Source organism: Marmota monax, unplaced genomic scaffold (genome assembly GCF_021218885.2).
Source record: "Marmota monax isolate L192 unplaced genomic scaffold, Marmota_monax_Labrador192_F-V1.1 WCK01_AAM20220418_F8-fsc00035, whole genome shotgun sequence".
NCBI lineage: Eukaryota > Metazoa > Chordata > Mammalia > Rodentia > Sciuridae > Marmota > Marmota monax.
The window spans coordinates 7,142,383-7,166,638 of NW_026691961.1; the positions used below are offsets into that span (position 1 = coordinate 7,142,383).

Genomic DNA, 24,256 nt, shown 5'->3' on the forward strand with positions numbered 1-24,256 from the left:
GACCTTTTAAGTCCTCCGCCTCAGCTCAAGGTAGACAGAGGCAACGTGATGAGCGGACGTGGCTGGGCTCTGGAAGAGCTTCGCCCACAGAAAGGTGGCACGGTCACGGACCAGTGTGCCAGCCCTGTCCAACTATAACTCCACTTGGGGACAAGTAGAACAGGCACACACCTGCAGAGTGTAGGTCTGCGTGGTGACATCCATCAGTCAACTCCAGTCACCCACAGGGCCAGCCCTGAGGAGGGTCATTAGTGTCACCTAGCTCCACGTTGCTGGACTTGTTAGAGTACACACTTTTTTTTTAAATTCGGATAAAATATTTAATTATTTAGCAACTGTATGAAATAGGTTTCTAGTGATTGCTTTCACTAAAATCTATTTTCCGTAATATATCCAGCCAATATTTTTATTGTAACTAACAAGCCCTTCCATAATTCATAATTAATTGGATGCCAACTGTCATGTGAGAACTTCCAGCTAGAAAGTTTCCCAAAAGGTAGAAATGATAGCAAGTCATGAGAAACCAATAAAATAACTTTCATTCTCTTTCCCAGTGAGAAGGCAATCGATAGAGAGGAGTGGCCTAAAATTTAAGCGTGCAAGCCTGGAATGCCCCATGAATTGAACCAGTCAGTGACCATGGGGTGAGGGGTAAGGACAGTTTATGCAAGTTTCAAATGACATGACAGCTAAGCATTAGGCCAAGATGTGGGCCTGGGTCTAAATTCTACTCTAAACATTCCCTTGACATCGGCCAAATAGAGCACATTCCCATAGAAAATCTAATCCTCATGCCTTAGGGGCACCCTCAACTCCCAGGAAAATGGACAGAGGACAGAAAGCAACTGGCCAGCCCACTGCTTCGACATAAGGAGAAGGAAGACCCCTGTTCCACCCCAACAGGTGAGGGCTGCCAGCGACATGCTGTTCCCTGAACCCCGTAGGCTTCAAAGAACTGGGTGGAGACCATCTTCCACATTCCCTGTCAAAACTGACCCATTACTGCATCACAAGCCACGCTGGACCTCCTCCCCTGTGGCTCAGCCACAGCAGAGTGGCTGCTAATTCACGAGTGTGGCAGAAGCGGACAGGATCTTGTAGCGGCCACTCTCTCCTCAGCAGGACACCAACATGGATGGCTACAAGCCAGCTGGGAAGATACGAGTCCTCCCGGCATCCCTCACAGGTGGTGTGGCCACACGACAGGGTCAGAGGTGACTTCGGAAGCCACGGTTAGTGCACTTGAGGACTCAGAGTGCTGATCCACAATGGAAGGCCAGAGGCAGGGGACAGGGCAACCTGCTAGGTCAACTGATAGCAAAGTCAGCACAGAACTTTCTGTGCCAAAACCCCCAGTCTGAAGCTCTGCGCCACGGTGGACTGCAGAACGCAAACTGTTCTGGTTCCCTCGGGGGAGAGGTGAAGGAAGCAAGACGCAGCAGACAGCCTGCATGCCATCCACCCATTTCCCTCGCCCTGGGCACAGGTATAACAGGCTGCCAGCAGGGACCTGATGTTGTTTACCTCATAACGCACCATGACCTGCTTTCTATACTGAAAGTTATGTCAGTTATGTGTCATTGGTGCTTGTGTCCTCGGCTTTCTTCTCAACCCAAAGGCTCCAAGCCCTCCAGACAGGGGCTGTTCTCCCCAGAGCACTGGTAAGGGCACAGGGCACAGCCAGCCAAACTGGAAGGGCATGCGCCAGAACACGAAGCTCAAGAGCCTCTCATTCTTGCTTTCTCCTTTCTCACTTCCCTCTTTTTCAGTCTCTATAATGACTACTTTAAACACACACACACACACACGAAACTCAGGCTGCTTTTCTTGCTGAGAAACAAGCCCAAAGAGGTGGCACTGGGTTTGGAGGCCCTTTGGCCTGCAGGTGTGCGCACTCATAGCCTCTGCCAAGACAGCCCGGCCACAGCGAGGCCTCGCAACTGCGCAGGGCAGCCCCTGCAATCCGCTGGTGGTCTTAGGATGAGACAAACCCAATGCAAATGAAGGCAGGAATAATTCAAGGCACAGCAGCGCCTGGCCTAACTGACTGCTCCTAGAGGGAGGAGGACGGTCTAGAAAGACTGGGTCCCTAAAAGGGTGAGAGTATTCAGAAACAATCGGTGAGAAACAGAAAGGTAATGGGCACCCGAGAAGGCATCCAGGTACAGCACGTGCTGAGAATGTCCCCCAAACACTGTGCCACCCCGCACATGCCACAGCTGATGTCCTCATGCCCACCTGTCCCCATCACTGGATTGGCCTCCCGCGGGGAAAGGCCAGGAACACCCTCTCCCCAGCCAAGGCCACCCTGCCCACCCAGGCACCAGTCTGAGCTCGAGATGGGCAGACACGGTGCACTATTTACCTCCACATCCGGGCACCCACCACTCCCCCCTAGTGTGCCTTGGGAAAAGCACTCGATGACAATCACAGTAACCAACATGTGCACACAGAGCGTGGTGGGGACTTTCACCCAGTCTGGCCTCACTTCATGGGTCCTCACAACTGAGGCATCAAGGAGAGAAGCATCTGGCCAAGTCCACTCACATGCCTAAAATGGGACCTTACAGAAAGGTTACCTATTCCAGGCACAGACCTGGCGTTTGGGCTTCATCCATATGAGCTGTTCAACTATAAGGTGCTCAATAAAGTCATTCGTGCATTCACCCAGTCATTCACCAAATACCTCCTAAGCACCACAAGGAGCCAGGCACTGTCCCAGAAGCTGGGTAAACAAAGGCATGAAAACCAAGCCAGGCCCTTCTCCCGTGGACTGACAGTTAGTCAATGTCTCTCAACTATGTTGATAATGAAAGGAAGAAATCAGAACTTCCAAGTATAAAATAGGCAGCAGTACCATAGCCCTGGGACTGGCCAACAAGGGGAAAGCAGAGAGGCACATGTGGGGCGGGGAGAGCAGACTGGTGACCAGGGTGGACACGCCAGGTGGCAGGAAGGTGCAGACAGAGTGTGAGGGCATACCACAGAGAGGAGGGGACTATGACTGAAGTGCCAAGAGCGAGAGCAAGAACACAGCCTCTGAACAGCCCAGCCCTGAAGGCCAGCTTTCTCTCCTTGGAGGGTGTCTAAGGCTCCACCCAGTCCAAGAGAAAGCCATTTAGGCAGCCATCCAGCCATCGTCACCCCACTCAAGCCAAGTGACCAGCTGCCTCAGGAGAGCTGTAACTAGAAACTTCAAACAGAGGGGTTTTCAAGACCTGAGCGGCCTTTATCACAACAAGCACCTGCAGGCTCCAGGAAGGAGAGGGGCTGAAGACCAAAGGGGCCAACGGACACACACACAAGAATTGCAACGCCAGGCTCTGAAAACCAGCCGTGGGGCTAAGCACACAAGGCAGGAGTGATGCACTCAGATGCTCCAGTGTGGTTTTGGGGTCTTTGTTTCCTACCAAACAGTGAAAAGGAAGTGAACAAAAATCTCGAATTGATAATCTTCCCAGCCAACCGCTCCTGCAATGACTTGAGAAGAAAACATCCCGCTGGGGTAAAATCAGGTTGAGCAAACATTCACCCTTACAGAGGCCCCCAGGACACACAGCCAGGCCTAGAACCAGGGCCTGGGTCTTCTGGAGACCATGACATAGTAGCTTTGATGACACTTCCCAGGAACGATGTGCAAGGGGTGGCCTGGGAAGACTTGAGCAATGCCCACTCCTCCCACATGACTTCTGCCAGCCTCACCCTCCCAAACCACCTATCCAATACCAATGGTCCCTCCTTCCTCATGCACCAATTAAGCAACCACATTTCCCAGAATTCTTTGCAATTAGGAGCAGCCAAAGGGCTTTAAGTACAAGTAATGAAATAAGAAGGAATTTTCTCAAAGGAAGCTTATTATTTTTAAAGCTTTGAATCCTGTAGAGTTCAACTGTGCAATGCATTCCGTGCTAGTCTAACCTCCTGCTTCTACCAGTCAGAAAGTCAGATGCAATGGCTGGAACGCCAGCTGTCATAAAGGAAGCATGAAGCCATCGTGAAAATACAAGGGCATGCCAGGGGCTGGGTGAGATAGTGCCACCTATAATCCCAGCCACTCAGGAGGAGAGGCTGAGGCAGGAGGATCACAAGTTCCAGGCCAGCTGATCAGCTTAGCAAGACTCTGTCTCAAAATTTAAAAAAAAAAAAAATTCTTTTCTTCTTTAAAGGGGTAAAGATATAGCTTAGTGTCAAAACACTCAAAATAAAAGGGGGGGGGGGCATGCAATGAGGACAACAGAACAAGAGCAGCTTAAGTCCCTGATGGCCACCATACACTCACTTCCACCTCAGACTAGACTGACTACGTCCAGACTTCTGTTAGGTAGAAGACAACCCATGTAGCAATCATGCCACGGGATGCACCACCATGCAAGCGCCTTAAGACCAAGACACAAACCTTCAAGTGCACAGACTGGTGCGATGCCCAGTAACAGCAGCAAGTCTCACGACAGTAGTTTGCACTTAGCAACAACACACAGCGGGTTCCTCCACGTGAGTGACTCTCTGGAACCCTCACCAGCACCTTTTCTCTAATTCATCTGAGTATGCACTCAAAGGTCGAGCAACGCCTACACGCCAGTCAGAGGGGTTCATGGGACGGCTCGGCCTCCCCGCCTGGGCTGTCTCCCTCACCTTCAGCTGTAGGGCCTTCTCTTTTCAGCATCTGGACAGCTCCTACATATTTCTTCAGCTGGACTTTGAGCACCTCGTTTTCTCTGCAGGTACAAGAATGTTAAAAAAAAAAATAAATTTAAAAATTGGCAATTTAGACCCAAAGCAGGGGAGGGGGGGTGTCTGTGTACAGAAAAACACACACTTTACATCTTACAAATATTAACATTCTCATTCCAGAGATCATCGCTGGAAAGGGCTGTTACCAAGCACATATTTGTGGAATGCCTTCAAGAACCTTCCTTCTGGAATGGAGGCAAGCACCGGCCACAATGCCGCCAACTCGGGACACTGACACTCGCCGTGCCTCCCGTCTGCCCAGGGCCTGTTCGGTGTCAAGCCCTCTGTGATATTCTCCCCTTCAACAGCAGCATGTACCAAGCACCGTGCATTTGTCCCAGTCACTAACTGCTCCATGCACTAACACCACCTGCCAGGCCCCAGGTCAAGTGTCTGTACACATCTGACTGGATCCTCGCCATTTCACAGAAGAGAAAACTGAGGCACCAAGGAGAGAAGCAACTAACCAAGTCCACTCACATCTCTACGCAACATCACACTATGGAACGTGGATCCCATGCTACCCCAAGACCCCACCTGATTCACCTCCCCAGGTACACTGGCTGAGGATGGGATGTGAGGATCAGGGGAGCAAGCTGCACCACAGAGTGTAGACTTGAAGGATGTCATCTCACCAAGTCACACACACGCACGTTCAACCATCTGTTCTTCCTTCAGTGGAAGAATGCACTGTGACCCCATGGATTCTCCCCACTTGACAGGAAAAGAGTTGGACAGTCTCTGCTCAAGATCATATTGCTAAGAGTGACCAGTAAGACAGGCTGCCAAGATCCAAACTCAGGTCTCTGTCCCCAAGGCCCACAGGAGCTTCTCCTTAGGAATGCAGACTTGGTCTCTCAACAGAGAAGTGCCCCCTCCATATTGTTTCTGTCCCCGCTCCACCCCAGGACATGAGCTTGAGTCCTTTAAACATGCCATAAGACTTTTTCTTTCCTCACAATGAAAAGAACTCAAGACTGGGTTTCTTCCCTGGTTATAAAAATAAAAAGGCTCAGTACAAAAAAAAAAAAAATCAGATTTATGGAGAGTAAAAATGAGCTGAAAACCATGGCATGTCTTCTGCTCCACTTACCCTTCACCCTCAGTAGCCTGGCATGGGCGTGTGCCCTCCTCAATGCCCAGATGATCACTAACACTCCACACACTCCTAGACCTGACTTCCACAGCAGGATCATACTGTAAGTTGTTCTGCAACTGAGTCGTTTCATATAACTTTTTACCAGAGTGAGCCACCAACTCCACCATGTTTCCTCAGCTGGAAAACTCTGAATTGGCTGGTTTTGTGTGCCCGTTCTCAATGCACCTGGCTATAACTCAGTCTACAAAGACAGCACCTTCTGGGTGTTATGCTTCTCTGCACTGAGTTTTGGAAGACAGAGCATCAGGATCAAATGCAGAAACTATCGTATACTTAGAATTCTATATTCATCTTAAAAGCTTAGAGAAAGTAAGTCACAAAGAAGTCACTCCATCATCCCCCTCCCCCTAGGCAGTCTGCCATGGATGTTTCTATGGGTAATTACACTCTCTCCACCTGTGATATGAATAGCAAATATTTAAAACAAGTTGTGCAAAGGTTTGTGGGAGGGAAAGTTCCCCAGTGTACATGAGGGTACAATGTGTTCCCTTGGAATCCTTTAACCAGAACTTTACCACCCATCACGACTGGCTCCTAATTGCCACGTATAAACTCAAGTCACAAATCATCTTAAGAGTAGAAAAAGAAAATTTATACACGTTTTTTTCCCCACATGTCTTAAACTTAACCACCATTTATGGAAGAACTTTGTTTTGGCAGAACCCAGGGGTACTCTACCACTGAGCTACACCCCAGACTTTATTTTTTAAGATAGGGTCAAAGTTGCAGACTGGCCTCAAGATCATGATCCTCTGAGTTGCCGAGATCACAAGTGTGCACCACCATGCCTGGCTTGAAAAACATTTTCCAAAACAGGTAGGATCCACCCAAACCAACCAAAGGTGTGGTATGTTGACACTCGGTTGCCAGGTCTCATCTCATGGGCTATCAACAGATCAACGGCCAAACCCTTGGCTTCCTTGTTTATCTTCAACTCTGTGGTCAGCACTAAAATGTTTCAGGTGGTTGCTTTATTCCTATTTGAATCAATCTTTTAATAGTGTGTTAAGACAATGTCTAAAAAAAAAAAAAAAACACACCTAATACAATGGCAAGAATTTTAATATAAATTAAAAACAATGAGAAGCTGTGGGGAGTGCATCCCACCACTGGACGACACCTCTAGGAGCTGGAAATCCACCCCAGACAACTCTACCACTGAACTCGTTTGCCTTTGTGAGAAACTAACACTCATGGGCCTCTGGGACTAAAGAAGTCCTTCCTGAATGACACCCAAACTCCCAGCCACAGTGCCAGCCACTCCAGGGACACTGAGTCCTGATGCTTAGAAAGGACCAACCCCTTTTGGTTTTTAATTTTTATTTTGAAGTAATTATAGGTTCACAGGAAATTGCAAAGATAATGCCATCAAGTCCCGTACACCCCAGCCCTGTTTTCCCCCAACAGTTATATCTTACTCAAGGGCAATATCACACCCAGGAAATCCACACCAGCACAATGTATGCAATGTGTGTGTGTAACATGATCAGTCCCACTGCTGTAACTGATGCTCGGAATAATCTTTTGCCATAGTTCTTTTTTTTGGAGCAGGTGGATACCGGCACTTGACCACTGAGCCACATCCCCAGCCCTATTTTGTATTTTATTTAGAGATAGGGTCTCACTGAGTTGCTTAGTGCTTCACCATTGCTGAAGCTGGCTTTGAACTCATGATTCTCCTGCCTAAGCCCTCCAAGCCTCTGGGATTACAGCTGTGCACCACCGCATCCAGCTCCTAGTATGTCTCTTAAGATAGAACACAGACTTTAATGACTACAGCATCAGGCTGTGCCCCTGCATAAAACAAACGAGATGGAAGACCCAGGCACTGTGGCACACTAAGGAGGTCTCGGCCCCCTCAGCTCAGACAAAAGGGCTCTTGTCCCTCTTAAAAGTTTTTGTTTGTTTTTTTAACTTACCATGTTTCTAGCCTAAGAAAATAATCCCCAAACTTTAAACAACTAATTTGCAACTACTAAACAGCACTTTCATTTGTACACGAAAAATCAAATGGAATTTATCATTTTTTAAAAAATACTTTTTTTTAGTTGTAGTTGGACACAATACCTTTGTTTTTTATTATTTATTTGTTTATTTATTTATTTATTTTTAATGTGGTGCTGAGGATCAAACCCAGGGCCTCGTACATGCTAGGCGAGTGCTCTATTGCTGAGCCACAACCCCAGCCCCCCCCCCGGATTTATCATTCTTAACAGTACACAGATCTCTATTAGGATCTTCAGATTAAGATGCCTCTGACTTCACCCTGACAAGCCGGTGGTGCTCCATCAAGTCATTAGACGCAGCCTGACAATGAGAGGCCTTGGAAATGCCCTTGCACATGAGAAAGACAGGGATGTGGCTGATGCCCACCCCAGCGGGGACCATCTGCCCAGAGCCAGGTGGTGTTTAGACAACAGAAATGGAACGGTAACAAGAGACCAGACCCTGACTTTCGTGGAGGTGATATTTATCATGGTGAAGTGGTCCAACCAGTCAGGGAACAGGTAATAGGGTCTCAGATAACAATAAATACTGCAAAAATAAAGCTAGGGCAGGGATGGAGTATGGGAGTTTTTAATACAGGGGAATCTAAGAAGGCCTTTCTAGAAGGTGACAAACAAGACAAGATCTGGAGGAGGTGAGGCTCCACACCATTTCCATGAGGGACAGTGCTAGAACACATGGACCTGGTGCTGGTTAAAGTTCAGTTTCCAACTGAGCAGCTGGGGGTCGCGGGGGGTGGGGGATGCTGGGACTCGGTAACTAACAGCCCAGGCATGTCTCCAGGACCAAGCTCAGGCAGAACAAAGAGCCAAGGAAAAGCCCCAGCCAGCCTGAGCTTGCCAGGGAAGCCAGGCAGCCAAGGAGGCCAGGAGTCACAAAGGCCACTGCAGCCAGGGCAAGGGATGCGGGGTTAGTTCTGGAGAAGGGCGTCCAGTGCAAGTGCTAAGCTGGGCGAGGACACATGCAGTGAGAGAAACGCTGGAGTGGGCAGAGGAGATGCCAGCCATTGCAGCCGTCCAGAAGCAACGACAGCAGCCAGGATGGGAAGGCTGGGGTGGTGGCTGGGGAGACGGAAAGAGCGTGCAGACACTCATCCACAGGATTCCAGAAAGCCTTGCCAACTCTGGCTCCCAGCCCCAAATATGCCTGCTGGCCACCCCGCCGCTTCCTTTAAAATCACCAGGAAAGCAAGCAAAGCACTGAGTAGGTGGCAAGTACCTCTCACACAGCTCCCGGTGACTGCAGTAATTAATGTTTGTAAGTCAAAGCAATTACATCTGCCCCGATGTCAGAATAAACAACCAGCAACCTCGACAGCACCACTCAGTGGATAATTACTCCAAACAAAACTAACGAACCTGTTAAGTGCACTTGGTAATTCACAGGCATGGAAACACCACAAGACGACACACTTACAGGAATTTTGCTTTCCCAGATGAAAGCATGGCTTGAGGGTGGCTCAGTTCTACTATCTGCTGGGTACAGTGGGTCCCACCTGTCAATACCAGCCATTAGAAGAACCTGAGTTGGGGGCCACGCTGCCCAGGGCAGTGGGCACTGCTCCAAAACAAGCATCAACAAAAGGCAGGAAGGGCGGCACCAACCACCTGGCTTTGTGGGGTTTACAGCCGCTCCTAAGATCTCAAGTTCAAGATCACTGCAAAAAGCTAAGAAACCATTTCCTCCAAACTGTGCACACAGCTGTTGGCGTCCTCTCACTCCAGCTCCAACCACCCCCTTCACTTTTCCTAAGTCACTGGACCTTGCAAAGCTACTGCCACGCAGAACACAACGCATCTCCTTGGCTTTCTTTATGGGAAACTTCAGCTCACACTCTGTGCCTCCCTGTGACAACACAACAGCCACTGCTGTCCAGCAGGAGCTGCAGAGAGAGGCCAGCAAGGCTTGCTCAATGCTTGCAGACATAGATAATACGGGAAGCATTGTCATTTTCCTGGCAAATGACCAAGTGACAAGTGGCAGAGCTAGAATTCAAACCAGGCAGTGAGACTCCAGAATCCAAAGGGAACCAACCAGTTCCCTCTGCTGCCTTTGAAAGACAGTGAAGAGTCACAAGAGAGCTGGGGGTAGAGGGACCCTGCCATCCAGCCGGACACACTGGCGGTGAGAAGGCCAGGGTAGGGGGGAAGGAAAGTGAGCCTTCCTCAGGCCACCTGGAGCTGCCCCAGGCCCTGCACAGGCTGCCCACTCCATTGGATGTGCAGGGCTGCCAGGCTGGACCCCTCCCTCCCTCCTGCAGCTGCCAGAGCAGCCCAGATGGCCACTATCGCAGCCCCCACACCCACTCCACCAGGCTCCTTCCGGCCACATGTCTTAGCCGAGGCTGACCTGGTCCTCTCAGCTCCGCTTCCCCATCTGCACCCACCCCAGTGGCACCTGCAATTTCCCAAGGGCAGCTCAAAGGCCAAGCTTTCCCAAAAGCCCTTCCTGTTGACTCCCCTCCACCAGGAGGGTTTGTGGCAGCCCCTCTTCCACCCTGTCAGAGCCTCGACAGCTTCTACTCAAATGCCCCGCTGTCACACCCTGGTCTGTGCTCATCTCCCCCTCTAGCCTGTGAAGCCCTTGAGAGCGGGTGTGCCCTAGGTACCTCTATGCAGCCCTCATAACCATGCGGGACAGCCACTCCTCGGCACCAGAGGGGACTGGTTCCAGGATTCCAAGCATACCGAAGTCTCAGGTGCTTCAGTCATTTAAAAAAAAAAAAAAAAAAGGCAAAGCTTTTACATGAAGCCTACATACATCCCCTGTACTCTCTAAATCATCCCCAGATGACATGAGGCCCAACACAAGGCAAGTGTTTGCTATACTGTATTGCTCAAGAACAATGATGAGAAAAGAAGTCTGCACATGTTCAGAGCAGACACCTCCACCACAGGCCTCTGCAGATGGGTCCTTCTGGGATCTCCAGGGCCAACCCTATTACCTGTGTCTGCACTGGATGAAATGAGGAAATGCAGGCTTAGCACAGTTAGTAACAAGCCGAAGTTCTCCAGAATGGAACTAGGACTGATATCAGGGCAACTGCAATGGCCACCCCACCCAGAACTAGGCCAGAGACCTTCCGAATGTGGTCAGAGAGCAGAGCATCCCACAATGGAATCAGCGGGGGAGCATAAGCACAGAGCTGATCTCCCTACAACCCTGCTCTCCCGTCCTGAATAACTCAGTCCAGAGCCACTAGAGATGAGTCACATGAAGATGGACAGATCAAATAACCAGATGCCTCACAGTCAACTGGAGCCAGGCTGCTGCTGTTGGACAGGGAGTCGCAACACAAAAATAAGAAAATGGGATGTCACCACAGTGGGGCAGGAGTGCAGTTCAAGGGATCACTGTGAACGCATGAGGACATTTCAAAAGGACACAGTACGGTTCTCAATTCTAGGACAATTCAGCATCAAACAACGATAGTAACTGATTATGGGAATCTAAAATACATGAATCCATAAACTAAGAAAGAGAAAGTTTCATGTATAATAGGATATTTATGACCCTAAAACCTCCCCGCGAAATACTTATTATTTGGAAAGGGGAAAAGGGTAACCTCATAGCAGAGAAGGGTGACAGACAGCACCTCAATCAGAAGATCAAAGTGAAGCCCTTCAGGAATGGAACACAGTGAAGTCCTTCACCACCCACCACCCTGTGCTACTCCCAAAGATGCACAGCTGAACTCGACCCCCAGGAACAGCCAACGAGCCCGTGGAAGGCATGCTGCAAGACAAATGGGGTGTCGTCTTCAAAACTGGAAATGTGGTTAAGTCAAGGAGAAAGAAGAGCCGTCCCAGGCTGAAGAAACACGACAATTACATGCACCGCATCTGTCATTCTGGTCTCAACCATTTTGCAGGAGAGGACATTTGGGGGACAACTGGTGAAAGCTGACATGGTAAGGATTAGCTGGTGGAAACGTGTCAGTGCTGGTTTTCTAAGTTTGACTGTTGTGCTGCAGCTACAAGGAGAAGGTCTTGCTCGTAGGAAACAAACATTCAGGAGTGAGGAAGTGAAGGGTACAAAGCCGACCCCAGGCCCCTCTGCAACTACTGACCTGGGTGGGGCCTGGTGTCTGTATCTTAAGAAGCCTCCAGGCCAGACTCAATCCTGCAGGCACTCGCCACCCTGTGCCTTCCAGCCACACCACAATGGCAACACGAACCAGACATGAAGAGTCCTTCTCAATCAACCCTGTCCAGCAAGTCTGTGGTTCGTCCTTTCTTTCCAATAATTTTCTCAAGTAAGACAGGACTGGAAGGTAGCCAGGGGACTCAAGTTTCAGGAAGTCATATTTCTCCCCAGCTGCTCTCCAAGTTAAGCCATGTGGCCCTTCACTGTGACTGCGGTGGGCACGGGGCAAGCCTGGGGGCAGCGGCTGGCTCCCCGTGCTCTGCCCTGCTCCTGTCACCCCTCTTTCTTTCATAAATCCCATCTCATTAGTTACCTGGCAAATTCCTCTCAGATTGGCATCCCAGCCCCTACACTTCAGATCCAGAGCCAGGGAAACAGCCCCAACAGCTCCAGTAGCTCAGGAAAGCAGCTAATCGCAGACGACCCACTCAAAATAACCCGAGCACAACAGGGAATCACAGGGTTCCAAACTCAACAGCTGGAATCATACTCGACTCTCACTTTACTCATTCAAAACTCATGGAAGTGACTTCTTGAGGCATTTACTGATCAAAAAGCAGCTCATTTCAACAGTTTGTGCCATTTAGAAGTGTTTGCTTTGAGTCAGGCAGGCCCGATGAGCGCTCTTACTCTGATTCTGTGTGACCTTGGAAAAGTGACTTTACTTCTCTGCACCTCAGTTTATCACGTGCTATGTGAGATAGTAAAAGCACCACTGTCTAAATATAAATATATATGATGTACCTGGAATATAATAAGTATCTGGCATATTAAATGTTAGCTGTTATTAATTATCATCATTGTTACTTGTGAAAATCAGGGTCCCATTGTCTTTATATTAAAATCAAAGTAGTCCGGTTCCTCCTGGGGAGCAAGGGCCAGGGAAGAAGATGGAATCATGCTCAAGTCGTTCCCTGGAATTATTTCCAGGTCAGGCTTCAAATACTGAGTCCTCTTCCCCCAGCTAAGTCCTCTGCATGGTGAGTGAATCTCACCCCCTCAGGAAATGCTGCACACTGGTTCAGGTCCCTCTGGGGATGCAGCATTTCAAGATTTTACTGGAAGTTGAAGGAGCCTCTCACTGAACTGGGCTTCCTTGGAAGATAGTTCTAGAAGCTCCAAGGTTCCCCAAGTGACTCCTTTGGGAGGAGAAATGCAAACAGAAATAATTGCTGAAAGGATGGGGACACACACACACACACACACACACACACAGCAGAACAGGCACAAGGAACAGAGGTCAAACAGCCACTCGTTTCCTAATGGGCCCTTTTAAGAAGAATACAGAGCAGAAGATGTCGCAGAAGCTCTGAGTCCCAGGCCTCCAGGGACCAGGAAGGTAGCACCAAGGAGTACAGCACACCAGGGGACACACAGCAGGGGTCCTACCCTATGAGTGGACATGGACAGCAACAGACACATCCAGGCACATACCCATGACTCATCGCCAGGCTGCAGAAGTATAGCCTTGTCCTGTCAGATCCACGGCCTCTCAGGAGAGGCTGCAATCTGGATTTCTCCACGAAGCATTGAGGTCTTTAAAATACAGATTCACCTTTTGAATCGGAGGTGAGAGGGAGCTAGGGGTTGCTTTACCACTGAGCCACATCCACAGCCCTCTGTTTTGAGATAGAGTCTCACTAAGTTGCTGAGAATATCCTGGAACTTTTGATCTTCCTGCCTCAGCCTCCAGAGTCACTGGAATTATAAGCATGTGCCACCTCACCCAAACAGATTTGCTTTTTTTTTTTTTTTTTAAGTTGTAGATGTAGGCAATACCTTTATTTTATTTTTATGTAGTGATGAGGATCGAACCCAGAGCCTCACACATGCTAGGCAAGAGCTCTACCACTGAGCCACAACCCAGCTCCTAAATTTGCCATTTTTAAAAACATCTCACGTACCAAGCTAAACACATCTGTGAGCCATAACCTGCCTGGGGCCACCGAATGGTATGTCTGCTCTTGAATTTGACCTCTTGGCACTGAGCTTTGCCGTCTGTGAGAACAGAAGTCTACTTGGTAGTTAGTGTCCCTTTATTAGGCCAAGAGGAAATGAGTTCAAAATCCTCGAGATCCTGTCAAAAACACATAACCTGAATCAAATCATGAGGAAACAGCTGACAAACCCAAATTGAGGGATGTTCTAGAAAGCAACTGGCTCGAAGACGAATACAAAAAAAGCCAAAGTCATGAAAGAGAATCTGTGGGAGCAGAGCAGATGAAGGAGAAGGAAGGTGGCAACATGACCCCCCATCCTGCACCGGATCCTGGATCCCGCGGAGAACGGCCACACAAGCCTTCGCTGGCCCACAGGACACTGCGGTAGTGTCTCACTCCCTGCGTTTTATACCCATACTCCTATGAGGACACACCCCTGTTCTCAGAAAAACATACACTTTAGGGGTAAGCCACGGTGCTGCAAGCCACCAATCCTTAAATGAATCCATTTAAAAAGAAAGTTCACATAGACACAGACACATACACTGATCTGAAATACAGCAAAATGCTACCAACCAGTGAATCAAAGTGAAGAATATTGGGCAGTTTAAGATTCTTGCAATTGTTCAACAAATCTTACTTCAAAATAAAAAGTTTTTTTCTGAAAAAGAAAGCAACACCTTCAGGGAAAAAAGCTCCAACCTGGAAGAGACAATTTATAATAATGGTCTAAGGGTTTAAAGAATCAACTAAATAGCTCATAACAGGTACCAGGAAATCTGTCTTGCAAATGTAAATTCAGCATAATAAATATTAAATAGCTCCTGGTAATAGCAAGACCTGACTACTACTATCACATGGATAAGGTAGCCACTCATAGGTGCAGTTCCCCTGCCTCCTGTGTGACTGTTCCCACAGGACCACTGAGACAGAACCTACAAAACACTTGGAGTGGCCTTTGAGTACAAGGAGGTATAATCACTATGATTATCTTGCAGCCTGCACAGGAGACAGGGAAAGGCCTAGAAGGGTCCCTTTCTTGCAATGCAGAGCAGTGTTTGGGGATCTTGATCTGCCTGGAGTTGTTAGTGAAACAGCATTTGAGGGTTAGACATCCCACATCTGAGCATCAAGTTGAAAACTCAACTTGGTTCTAGAACAAGCCACAACATTCTCATCAAATCTTAGCTTCTTGAGAACACCATCAGGAAACATGGACTCCGTGTGTTCACGTATATCATTCACACATACACACACACACACACACACACACACACGTTTGTATGTTTGAGCTTATTTAGGAGGAAAAGTGAAAATAAAGACCAATATACAAAGTATGAAGAGGCAGTAAATCTCCACCAAGAGCTTGGGTAGCCAAGTTCATCATCCTAGTCTTACACTTTCCAGGTTTGAAATTCCCAGGATAAAAAGTCAGGGTAATTTTAAAAACTAAGAAATGTTTGACGAATAAATCGATCGCTATGCAGTTCACAATGACATTTCATGTCCCACTAACGGTGAGCAGATGAAACTGCTGGCGAGCAGCCCTGGGGCTGAAGAACCCCTCTCAGCCCCAGGAACCCTCAGCAGCGCCCTGGCTGGAGGCTCTGCTCTCAATCAACAAACGTGGTGAGGACCCATCAGAGAGATGGCTACTGCGAAGCTCTAATCCTGGGTAATGATTGGCCTAGTCCCAGCTGCCTGTTTGCCTTCAGTGACACCCTCTCTGGTGGTGGTGCCCTTCCCTTGAGCTTTGTCCAGTGGGATTATTACTAACAATGGATTTATTAGATATTTTAAATGCCTATTTAGAAAGGGATTCTAGGAAGACGGCAGTGACAGCAACACAACTTTTTAATCTCCCTAATCCTCCCATTAAAAGAGCAGCTAGACACCAAAACCAAAAGCCCATGGACAGCATTTGTAACAAAGATGGATGGCAAAGTACCCTGAAAACCCCCAGACATAGCAGGTGAAGCAGACTAACAGCCAGGAGACCCACAGGGCGGCTGTGCAGAGAAAGCCTCATCTGATGGAGGCTGAGAAGAGAACCTCCAAGCCTCCTGCGGGCAGCGTGAGAGCTACTACAGCTCAGGCAGCCTTTCTGCTCCCAGAGGCTGTGGAGCACAGAGGGCCTGCAGGCAAGTCTGAAGTGGCCTCTACTCACTCAAAACTGGCCCCTGGGACTCTCCTCCAAGACAGGGCTCCACAGTGCACAAGCACAAAGCAGCAGAGACACTGAAGATGAAGGGGACAAAAGACCCAGTAAACAGCTCAGGAGGAGCAAAGCCAGGTGGTGTCAGGAAGCAAGCTTCCATATTGCTGAGCGTGGCCGGAAAACCACAGAAGAGGAAGCTCTGGCCCCTCGACGGTACCACCTTCCTCCAAAGTTGCCTTACCCAACTACACGTCAAGAAGAGCAACAGAAGGACCCAGGTAAATACCATGCGACATCTAAAAAGAGGAGCAGGGAAGAACAACAAATCCTCAGGTGATCTAGGCTTGCCAGAAATACCCATGCAACCCTCGATTCCAAAACCAGCTGAAAGACAAAGAAAAACAATACAAGACTCGAGAGAACAGCACACACACAATCAGAAAAACTCCACGAGGAGATGACCAAACTCGGGAAACTAAAAAGTGCTTCAGAAAAGAAGACCAACCTAGAAGGGTTACAAAAAAAAAATTAAAAGGAACAAAGTGGCTACAGATGATTCAAGGGAAAGTGGCATATACTGAAGATGGCAAATGAAACAGAAACCTCTACAGAACACCAAACACTGAACAACTGGTTCAAAGAGCTTTGTGGAAATAAAGGGACTTGAACCACATGTTGCAGGAGCACTCTGTGTGCCTGGGAGCACCACCTCTGCATGACTAACACTGAGACACACTCAAGCAACTTTACTCAACTGGAAATAAAGTGGGCAACTGCCTTCCAAGGGAAGAAAAATGAGATAACTGCCCAGCTCCAACAGCAACATTCAAGACAGTGTCGTCACACACTGAAGATACTCAAGAAAACGTGACCCAAAGATTTAAGATGCACAAAATCGGTTTACGTGTACAGAGCACAAATGAGAAATGACATGTATGAATATTATTCCCACAAGGCCTCCCTGCAGGATTAATCACAGAATAAACTTGAGATGACCAAAATGACCAGTAAGATGGCAACAGGGGACTGGTGAGGTATAAACATAAGCCCATGGGACTAGGTCTAAACCAGAATGCAAAACAAGAGTGGAGGACACATTGGCTGTGTGCTCAGGAAATGTAGATCTAGGATGAATATTTTTCAAGAACAGAAGAAAATAGGGTAAATACATGCAAAAACTATTATCTATTCTCAGCAATTATATTGTAGTAGTAGCATTGTTATTCTGACACACATTTATTGTAAAGACAAAATACCTCATGATTTCACAGTGAAATTTCCAATTCAAATTCAGTATTACTGGGTTATTTAACCTCTTATATTTTATTTGCATGTTCTTTTCTCCTCACACAAAGCTTCTCAAGGATATGCAGGTGACAGAATTATGATATGTCATAATAACTCACTTGCTCTACCACAATATGTATACAATATATATTTAGAAGAATAATCTGGCTATTAGAATAGGAAGTCCACATGTCCATCCAGCCAAATATACTCAGATTCACAGAAGCACTCAAGCGAGACTGCACTTTGTAAACTGTCTGATCCCCTGGGTGCTATTTCAGCGTCCACAGAGATGGGCAGCCACAGTTAAAAGCACTGCCTTTGCCCAATTAGAAGCAGGGTAAAGAGAAGACACCACACACACTTCAGAGGGTCTCTTTTTGAGTCATCTCTGTTGTCCAACAAAAACACAAAAAGGCCCATTTTAAAGGTTCCTCCTGATTGTTTGGGGTTCCAAGCCGTTTCCAGGATCCATGATGCCTTTTTGTCAGGATCCATGATGCCTTTTTGACGATCAAAGCCAGGCTGGTTTGCAGAAGCCGTGGGTATTTGGTGGCTGCCCTGAGGCCTGCATCCCATGGGACCACAGGCCACAGAGGCCCTAGTGTCACTCCCAGATGAGCTTGGCTCAAGCCTCCCCTCTCTTCCCACTGCTGGGGCTCCCCTGCCTCTCCCACACCAGCGGCTCCTAGATGGTGCAGACCAAGGGGAGTATGATCAGGAGATAGAACACACCCCCTGCTGCCATGCCCCATAACCAGCATGCTCATCCTCAGAGGACCCCTACCCCTCACACCCTCTTGAGCTCACAGCCTGGCATTTTCTGCCCTTGGTTCCCTCCTGACATCCAATGAATACTGATCAAATGAAAACCAAAATGACACGGAGTCAATATCAGCCACTTCCCCAACAGCTAGGATAAAAATGTGTAAGTCAAAGAGTGTCCGTCATCACCAGGTAGGTCCATTCAAGAGCTGAGAAGAGCTAGGTGAGAAAGGGGTCGAAGACACTATCAAGCCTAGGCATCCAGTGCTCTCCCGACCAGGATGAGAGAGCCACCCAGGCAGAGACATTCACTCATGATGCTACTGCACCCCTAGAGTGGCAACCTTCACCCGGCTGACCGCAGGCACTAGGCAGTAGGAACGAATGCAGGAATACTACATATGAAGCACCAGCTACAGAGTTCATTCATTCACTTGATTGAAACAATGTAGCAATTAGCACTTCATGTGGTAATGTATTCAGCACCACTGAACTGGCATACTCCTGTTGGCTAAATTACAAGATATATAAACCCCATCTCAATAAAGCTGTTTCAAAAAAAATAAGTGAACATCTACTCTACACCAGGCAGAGATGAGCACTGGGGATGTGAGAGACTATGATCACCAAGGTCTGCTTCAAATCCCCCACCAGGGGAGAGACCCCAAGGACAATCTGGAACACCCTAAGCACATCTGGATTAAAATAGAGATAAAATCCTATCACTGATAACTGCACAGAAGATGCTCCATCCCATGTTACAGCTAAGCAAACTGAGGCTGTGAATGGGTAAGCCACTAGACATCTGCCCGAACAGGGACGGAACAGATCAAATCCCAAGCAGCCTCCCCCGGTCAGCATATTTCCCCTACATCACAGGGCCTGAGTCACAAACCATAGGGTGCCAAGGCCTCAGAAGAGCAAACTGAAGTGGTTGAAAATAAGTGAAGACTAACATTTGATAGCAGAACTCAGACACCATCAATTCCTCTCTCCTGCGACTCACACTAAAAAAAAAAAAAAAAAAAAAGTGGGCATGAAATATATAATTTCTTTTACAAAATGGGAAGTGGGGCATGGGAAGGTTACCACTTGTCTAAAGATTCAACTAGTTAACAGTATGCTGGGATTTGAACCTGCACCTGTTAGAAGCTGGGAGAAGACACATCACCACCAGCCCCTCAATCCTCAGCGCTGCCACAAGACATCAAGGCCTTGGGGCCCGAAACCACAGACATTTGTTTCCACAGTTCTGGAGGCTAGAGGCCAAAGACCAAAGTTTCAGCTGGCTAGGTTCCTCCTGAGCTGCCCTCCTCCACATTAGGTATGAGGACGATGTGTCCTCGTGTGACCTTCCCTCTGTAAGCAAGGGCCTGGTGAAGTCCTCTCCTCTTCTTATAAAGATACCAATTCAGTTGGGTTAGGCCCCACCTGCATAACCTCAATTAAATTTAGTACCTGCTAATGGGTCCTATCCCCTTTAATAATTACATTGGGAGTTAAGGCTTCGATATTTGGATTTGGTGGGGGCATAATTCAGTTCATAACAAATAGTGACCCACTTATGACATGAGACCAGCACCCCCTATAAAGTTATGAGAGAGGAATTAAAATACAACCTGATCATAGATTAGTAATAACAGATAATCCGAGGACACCAACCCAAAATACGAATAATCCCCAAATAATTGTTCCCAAACCAATTTCCTTTGGAAGTCACCTAAGCAGTAAATTAAATGCAATTTTAAAAATTTCTTTTTGTTAGACCTCTCAGGAGAGGATACTAAGCTATTCACTAACCCAAGAGAATGTGTTTTCTTAAATATTTAGAACCCCCCACCACACACACACACACACACACACACACACACCCCAAGAGCAAAACCACCAAACAAAATCTCCTTAAATATGCTGCTTATTGGGGGATGGGGAGGGCACTCAGCCAGCTCTAAACAAGACACAGCAAATTCTGTTTGCAGGTTATTCTATAACCTCCTAATCTCTTTATTATACATTATTTATAAAGCACCAACAGTGTTATCATGTGGAAAATCTACTTATTCCTTCAGTTTTTAAATGAGCTCTGAAACTTGTTTTGTGCCGGCTCCCACGCGCTTCGACCATTGGTGAACGCCGCACACCGTGGCTTGTCCCAGCGCCAACTTCTCTTGCAGCCCAGCCTGGGTCCAGAGGACATGGAACTACTGCAGAGTTGGCCCAAACCCAGCAATAACCCTCCACCTCCCATCTGCCCAGGGCCGACACGGGCAGCAACAACTGGGTTCTGCTCCTTTTCCTTTGGGCAAAGTCAAGGCTAAAAATCTCAGAGGCCGTATCTTTCTGCCCTTGCTTTCTGCAGCCAGCTGGTCACAAGGTAACCTACAGCCGCTTGCTCTCCTGATGTCTTTCACTCCACTCCCCACCCAAAGGAGAATTCCCAGCAGCTCCAGAGCACAGAATGGGGTGCTCTGGCACATCGAAGGTGCCGTGGGGATGGCTCTGAATCACCAGTGGTGCACCAGGGGAGACTGCTGCCCTGCTCTCTGGAGTCGGAGGTGGGAGCTAACAGAGCCTGCCCTTGGCCAATGACAACTTTGAGGAATCTGGACCAGTTTTTGTGCAATCAATAACAAGCAGCAGAGGGGCAGCCATACCCACCAAACGTCAGGAAACCAAAATACATTCTTGTTTTTTGGTACTGGAGGCTGAACCTAGGGCACCTTTCCACTGAGCTACACCCCAATCCTTATTTTTTATTTTGAGACAACATCTAAGTTGCCAAGGCTGGTCTTAAAGTTTGTGATTCTCCCGTCTCAGCCTCCCAAGTAGCTGGGATTACAGATATGCTCCACCAAGCTCAGTATGAATTATACTTCTTTTCTTCTCCCAATAAGGAAAAAAAGGATTGAACCCAGGGCCTCACATGTGCCAAGCATGTGAGTTACATCCCCAGCCCTACAATGCAGTTATAAGGAAACATCTCTGCAGCACCTCAGAGGTTGGGGCAAAGCCCCACCTGCCCTCCTCATGTGGGCGCCCAGGGCACCTGACCCTGGCTGGCCCATCCCTCCAGAACTGAGCCAGGGGAAGTCTCAACCGTCACAGACCCAGGGAGGGCCCTTTAAGGGGGGAAGGTGGTGTTCATTTCTCTGCAATCCTGCTCGGCAAGAAGGCCAAGCCCAGCTGCTGAAGGCCATGCGCCTGCCACATCTGGGAGACGCTGGCCTAGGCATGACTACATGAGAATGACTCAGAGGCCCACAACTTTGCTGTCATTCTGGATCCAGATCTTTTTGAAGCCTACACCAGTTCCTTGGGCTTCTCAGTTACAGGAAATTGGGTTGTTTTTATTTTGTCTTTTTGTTTTATATAAGTAACTTGAATTAGGATTTTTTTTTTTTAATTTTTGGCAACCAAAAAGTCCACAGGCTCACTGCTTCCTGAACAGTCCCCATTCCCAGGAGAGATGGCTACAAACAACAGAGTGGAGCTGCAGCCTGCACTAGCCACCCTCCACTCCAGGGCAGAAACACAGGGCCTCTGGAACCCAGCTGTAGCCAGAGCTGGGGGGCAGGTACCCTCCTGGGACAGCCTGTTTGGAACAGCATAGCTCATGACAAGAATTCTGCCACTTCAAAAGCCCACACTCCCGTAACACATTAAAACCAGACTCTGGCTGCTCAAGGTGACTGCAAGATGAAACTGTGAATGCTTTCCCTCCCTTTTAAGAAAGTTCAGCCTTTCCAGAAAAGCTTAGGGAAGTTACAGCAGACCCCAGAGCTGGCTCAACTTAGTGCTTTTGGCATGTGAAGATGACATGGGCAGTTTCCTGCAAGTCCCAATTAGTGACAGCAATAATACAATTTTACTGTTTTGTTTGGTACCACTGATTGAGCCCAGGGGCACTCAACCACTGAGTTAGAACTCTAGTCCTTTTTATTTACTTACAGTTTTAACTTTGAGATAGGGTCTCACTAAGTTGAGATGGCTGTGAACTTGTGATCCTCCTTCTTAGTCTCTTGAGCTGCTGAGATTACAGGTGAGCCGCTGAGATTACAGGTGGGCATCACCACGCCTATCGGAATAATGTAATTTTGTAGGAATACCTCAGCTTCTCAAAGAGCCAGTGTCATTCAGGGAGAAATGTCAGTGCTCTCCCAGAGCCTTCCAGGAGCTAGAGAATCTGAGATATAAAAGTCTCATAGCTTCTCCAAGACCCTCAAAGCACCATCCATGATTTTTCTGCTGGGCTCCTGCTCAGACCTTAAACCAGAGTCCAACCCCCACAGCTCCTGCTTTGTAACCGATCAGCAATCCCAAGCACTTCACAAACAGTGCCAGTCCCTGGGCATTCTTTATATGATTCCTGTGGCCTGAGCAGCTCTTACTCCCTGAGGAGCATGCACACACCTGCAGGCGACAGCACATCCACGTGATCATGCATTGGCATCTACACACAGGTGTACACCCATGCCTATGCCTTCCACATAGCTCCTTCTCATCCTCTAAGGCTCCAGTAAGATGTCACTTCTTCTCAGACTGTTCCCTGATCCCAAGATGTATCATGTATCCTGCAGTTACACATACCAACTGCTCTACTTTTCATGTGGCTTATCCCCCAAGGGTTCATGTGCTGGGAACTTGGCTCCAGTGGCAATATTAAGAGGTAGGACCTCGTGGGAAGTCCTTGGGTCATCGTAAGGTGCCATGGGAAGGGATTAAGATAGTTCTCAGGGGACCCTGAAGTAGGTCCCATGAGCCCAACCCCGAATGGCTCTCTGGCTTCCTGACTCCAAGGCGATCACTCCCTCTTATGCTTGCTCCTGCCACGTTACCACCATCCATGAAAACAGCCCCTCTGGAGCTGAGCCAGGACTCGCCCTATGTCCTCGCACCTCCAGAACTGTGAGAAAAATAAAACTCTTCTAGAGGCTTCTCAACCTCAGATTTCATTTCACTAACAAAAACCAAAGCAATACCCCAGCCATCAGGCAGACAGCTCCAGGGCACTCAGTAGGTGCTGGGTGCCTCGCATCTGCATCTCCGCACGTGCACACTGGAGCTGGGAAGTAGGCTCTCATCTCGTCTCCAAGTCTGAGAGCACTGAGACCAAAGGGGTGAGCGGCCTCCCAGCACAGAGCAGCAGCAGGGCCGGCTCTGCCTGGGGGCCTCACTCCAGTGCCACACCATGTTCCCAGTCTCCCACCCAACACATTTGTGCATCAGATCCCCACTGCCATCATGGGCCTGTCTCCTACAGCGTGCTCACCATGGTTCCTCCACGGCAGGGACCGGGCACTAGCAGCTCCCACCATCTAGAGGAGGACTTCTCAAGTGGGTAAAGGGCAGTACTGCAATCCCAGGGGACACTGAGCAATGTCTAGAGACATTTGATTGTCACAACAGTGGAGGGAAGGGCACTTCTGGCATCTGCCACAGGAATTATGCACCCCAAATGCCAGCAGTGCTGAGAAAGAACCCCAGCTCCACTGTGGGCTGCTCATCTCCTCCACTGTCCCCAGAACATATAATAAATGGATACAGTCCTCCTGAGTATCTGTCACATCCTCCCACTCACAAACCACATCCATGCGAGTCCTGCCCATAAGCCAATCTCTCAGGCAGAGAGGGCAGAGGCCTGGCCACAGTCCAAGCCTCCCAGCCCAGGTCTCCCAGCCTGTGTCCACCAAAAAGACCCACAAGGATTCTTGGGATCATTTCTGGAAAGAAATCCAAGTTCCTGTCCAGTTGGTGCATTCTTGTCTTAATATCAGAGCCTCAGGCCCTCCCCAGCCTATGCACAGATGAGGCAGCCTCCCTTGCACTGCGAGCCTGGAGGCGCTGCCCTGCCGAAGGCTGCAGCAGACACCTACCATAACTGGGCCCCCATCATGATGCAGCTGACGTCCTTGAAACCTCTCATTGTGTCTAACTTCTAAAAGTTACAGCTTTATTGCGACAATTCACATACCATTCACCCATTTCAGCGGTGGAGGGTAGGGTCCAGGACTCTGGCGCTCTTGCGGCAGAGCACGTGTGTATGTGTGTGTGCACTGAATGGCA

General features: G+C 48.5%; 1 protein-coding gene across 5 annotated transcripts in view; it reads right to left on the reverse strand.

The window, feature by feature from the left end:
* Snx29 (sorting nexin 29) overlaps nucleotides 1-24,256 on the reverse strand; it is a 389,328-nt gene that overhangs the window by 215,931 nt on the left and 149,141 nt on the right. For 4 of the 5 annotated variants that reach the window (XM_058578345.1, XM_046440643.2, XM_046440634.2 and 1 more), the window contains one exon: nucleotides 4,633-4,715. The exons of the other annotated variant lie outside the window; for it this stretch is intronic. In XM_058578345.1, coding sequence (XP_058434328.1) covers nucleotides 4,633-4,715 — 83 coding nt within the window. The remainder of the gene's footprint in view (nucleotides 1-4,632; nucleotides 4,716-24,256) is intronic. 5 annotated transcript variants of the gene reach the window in all.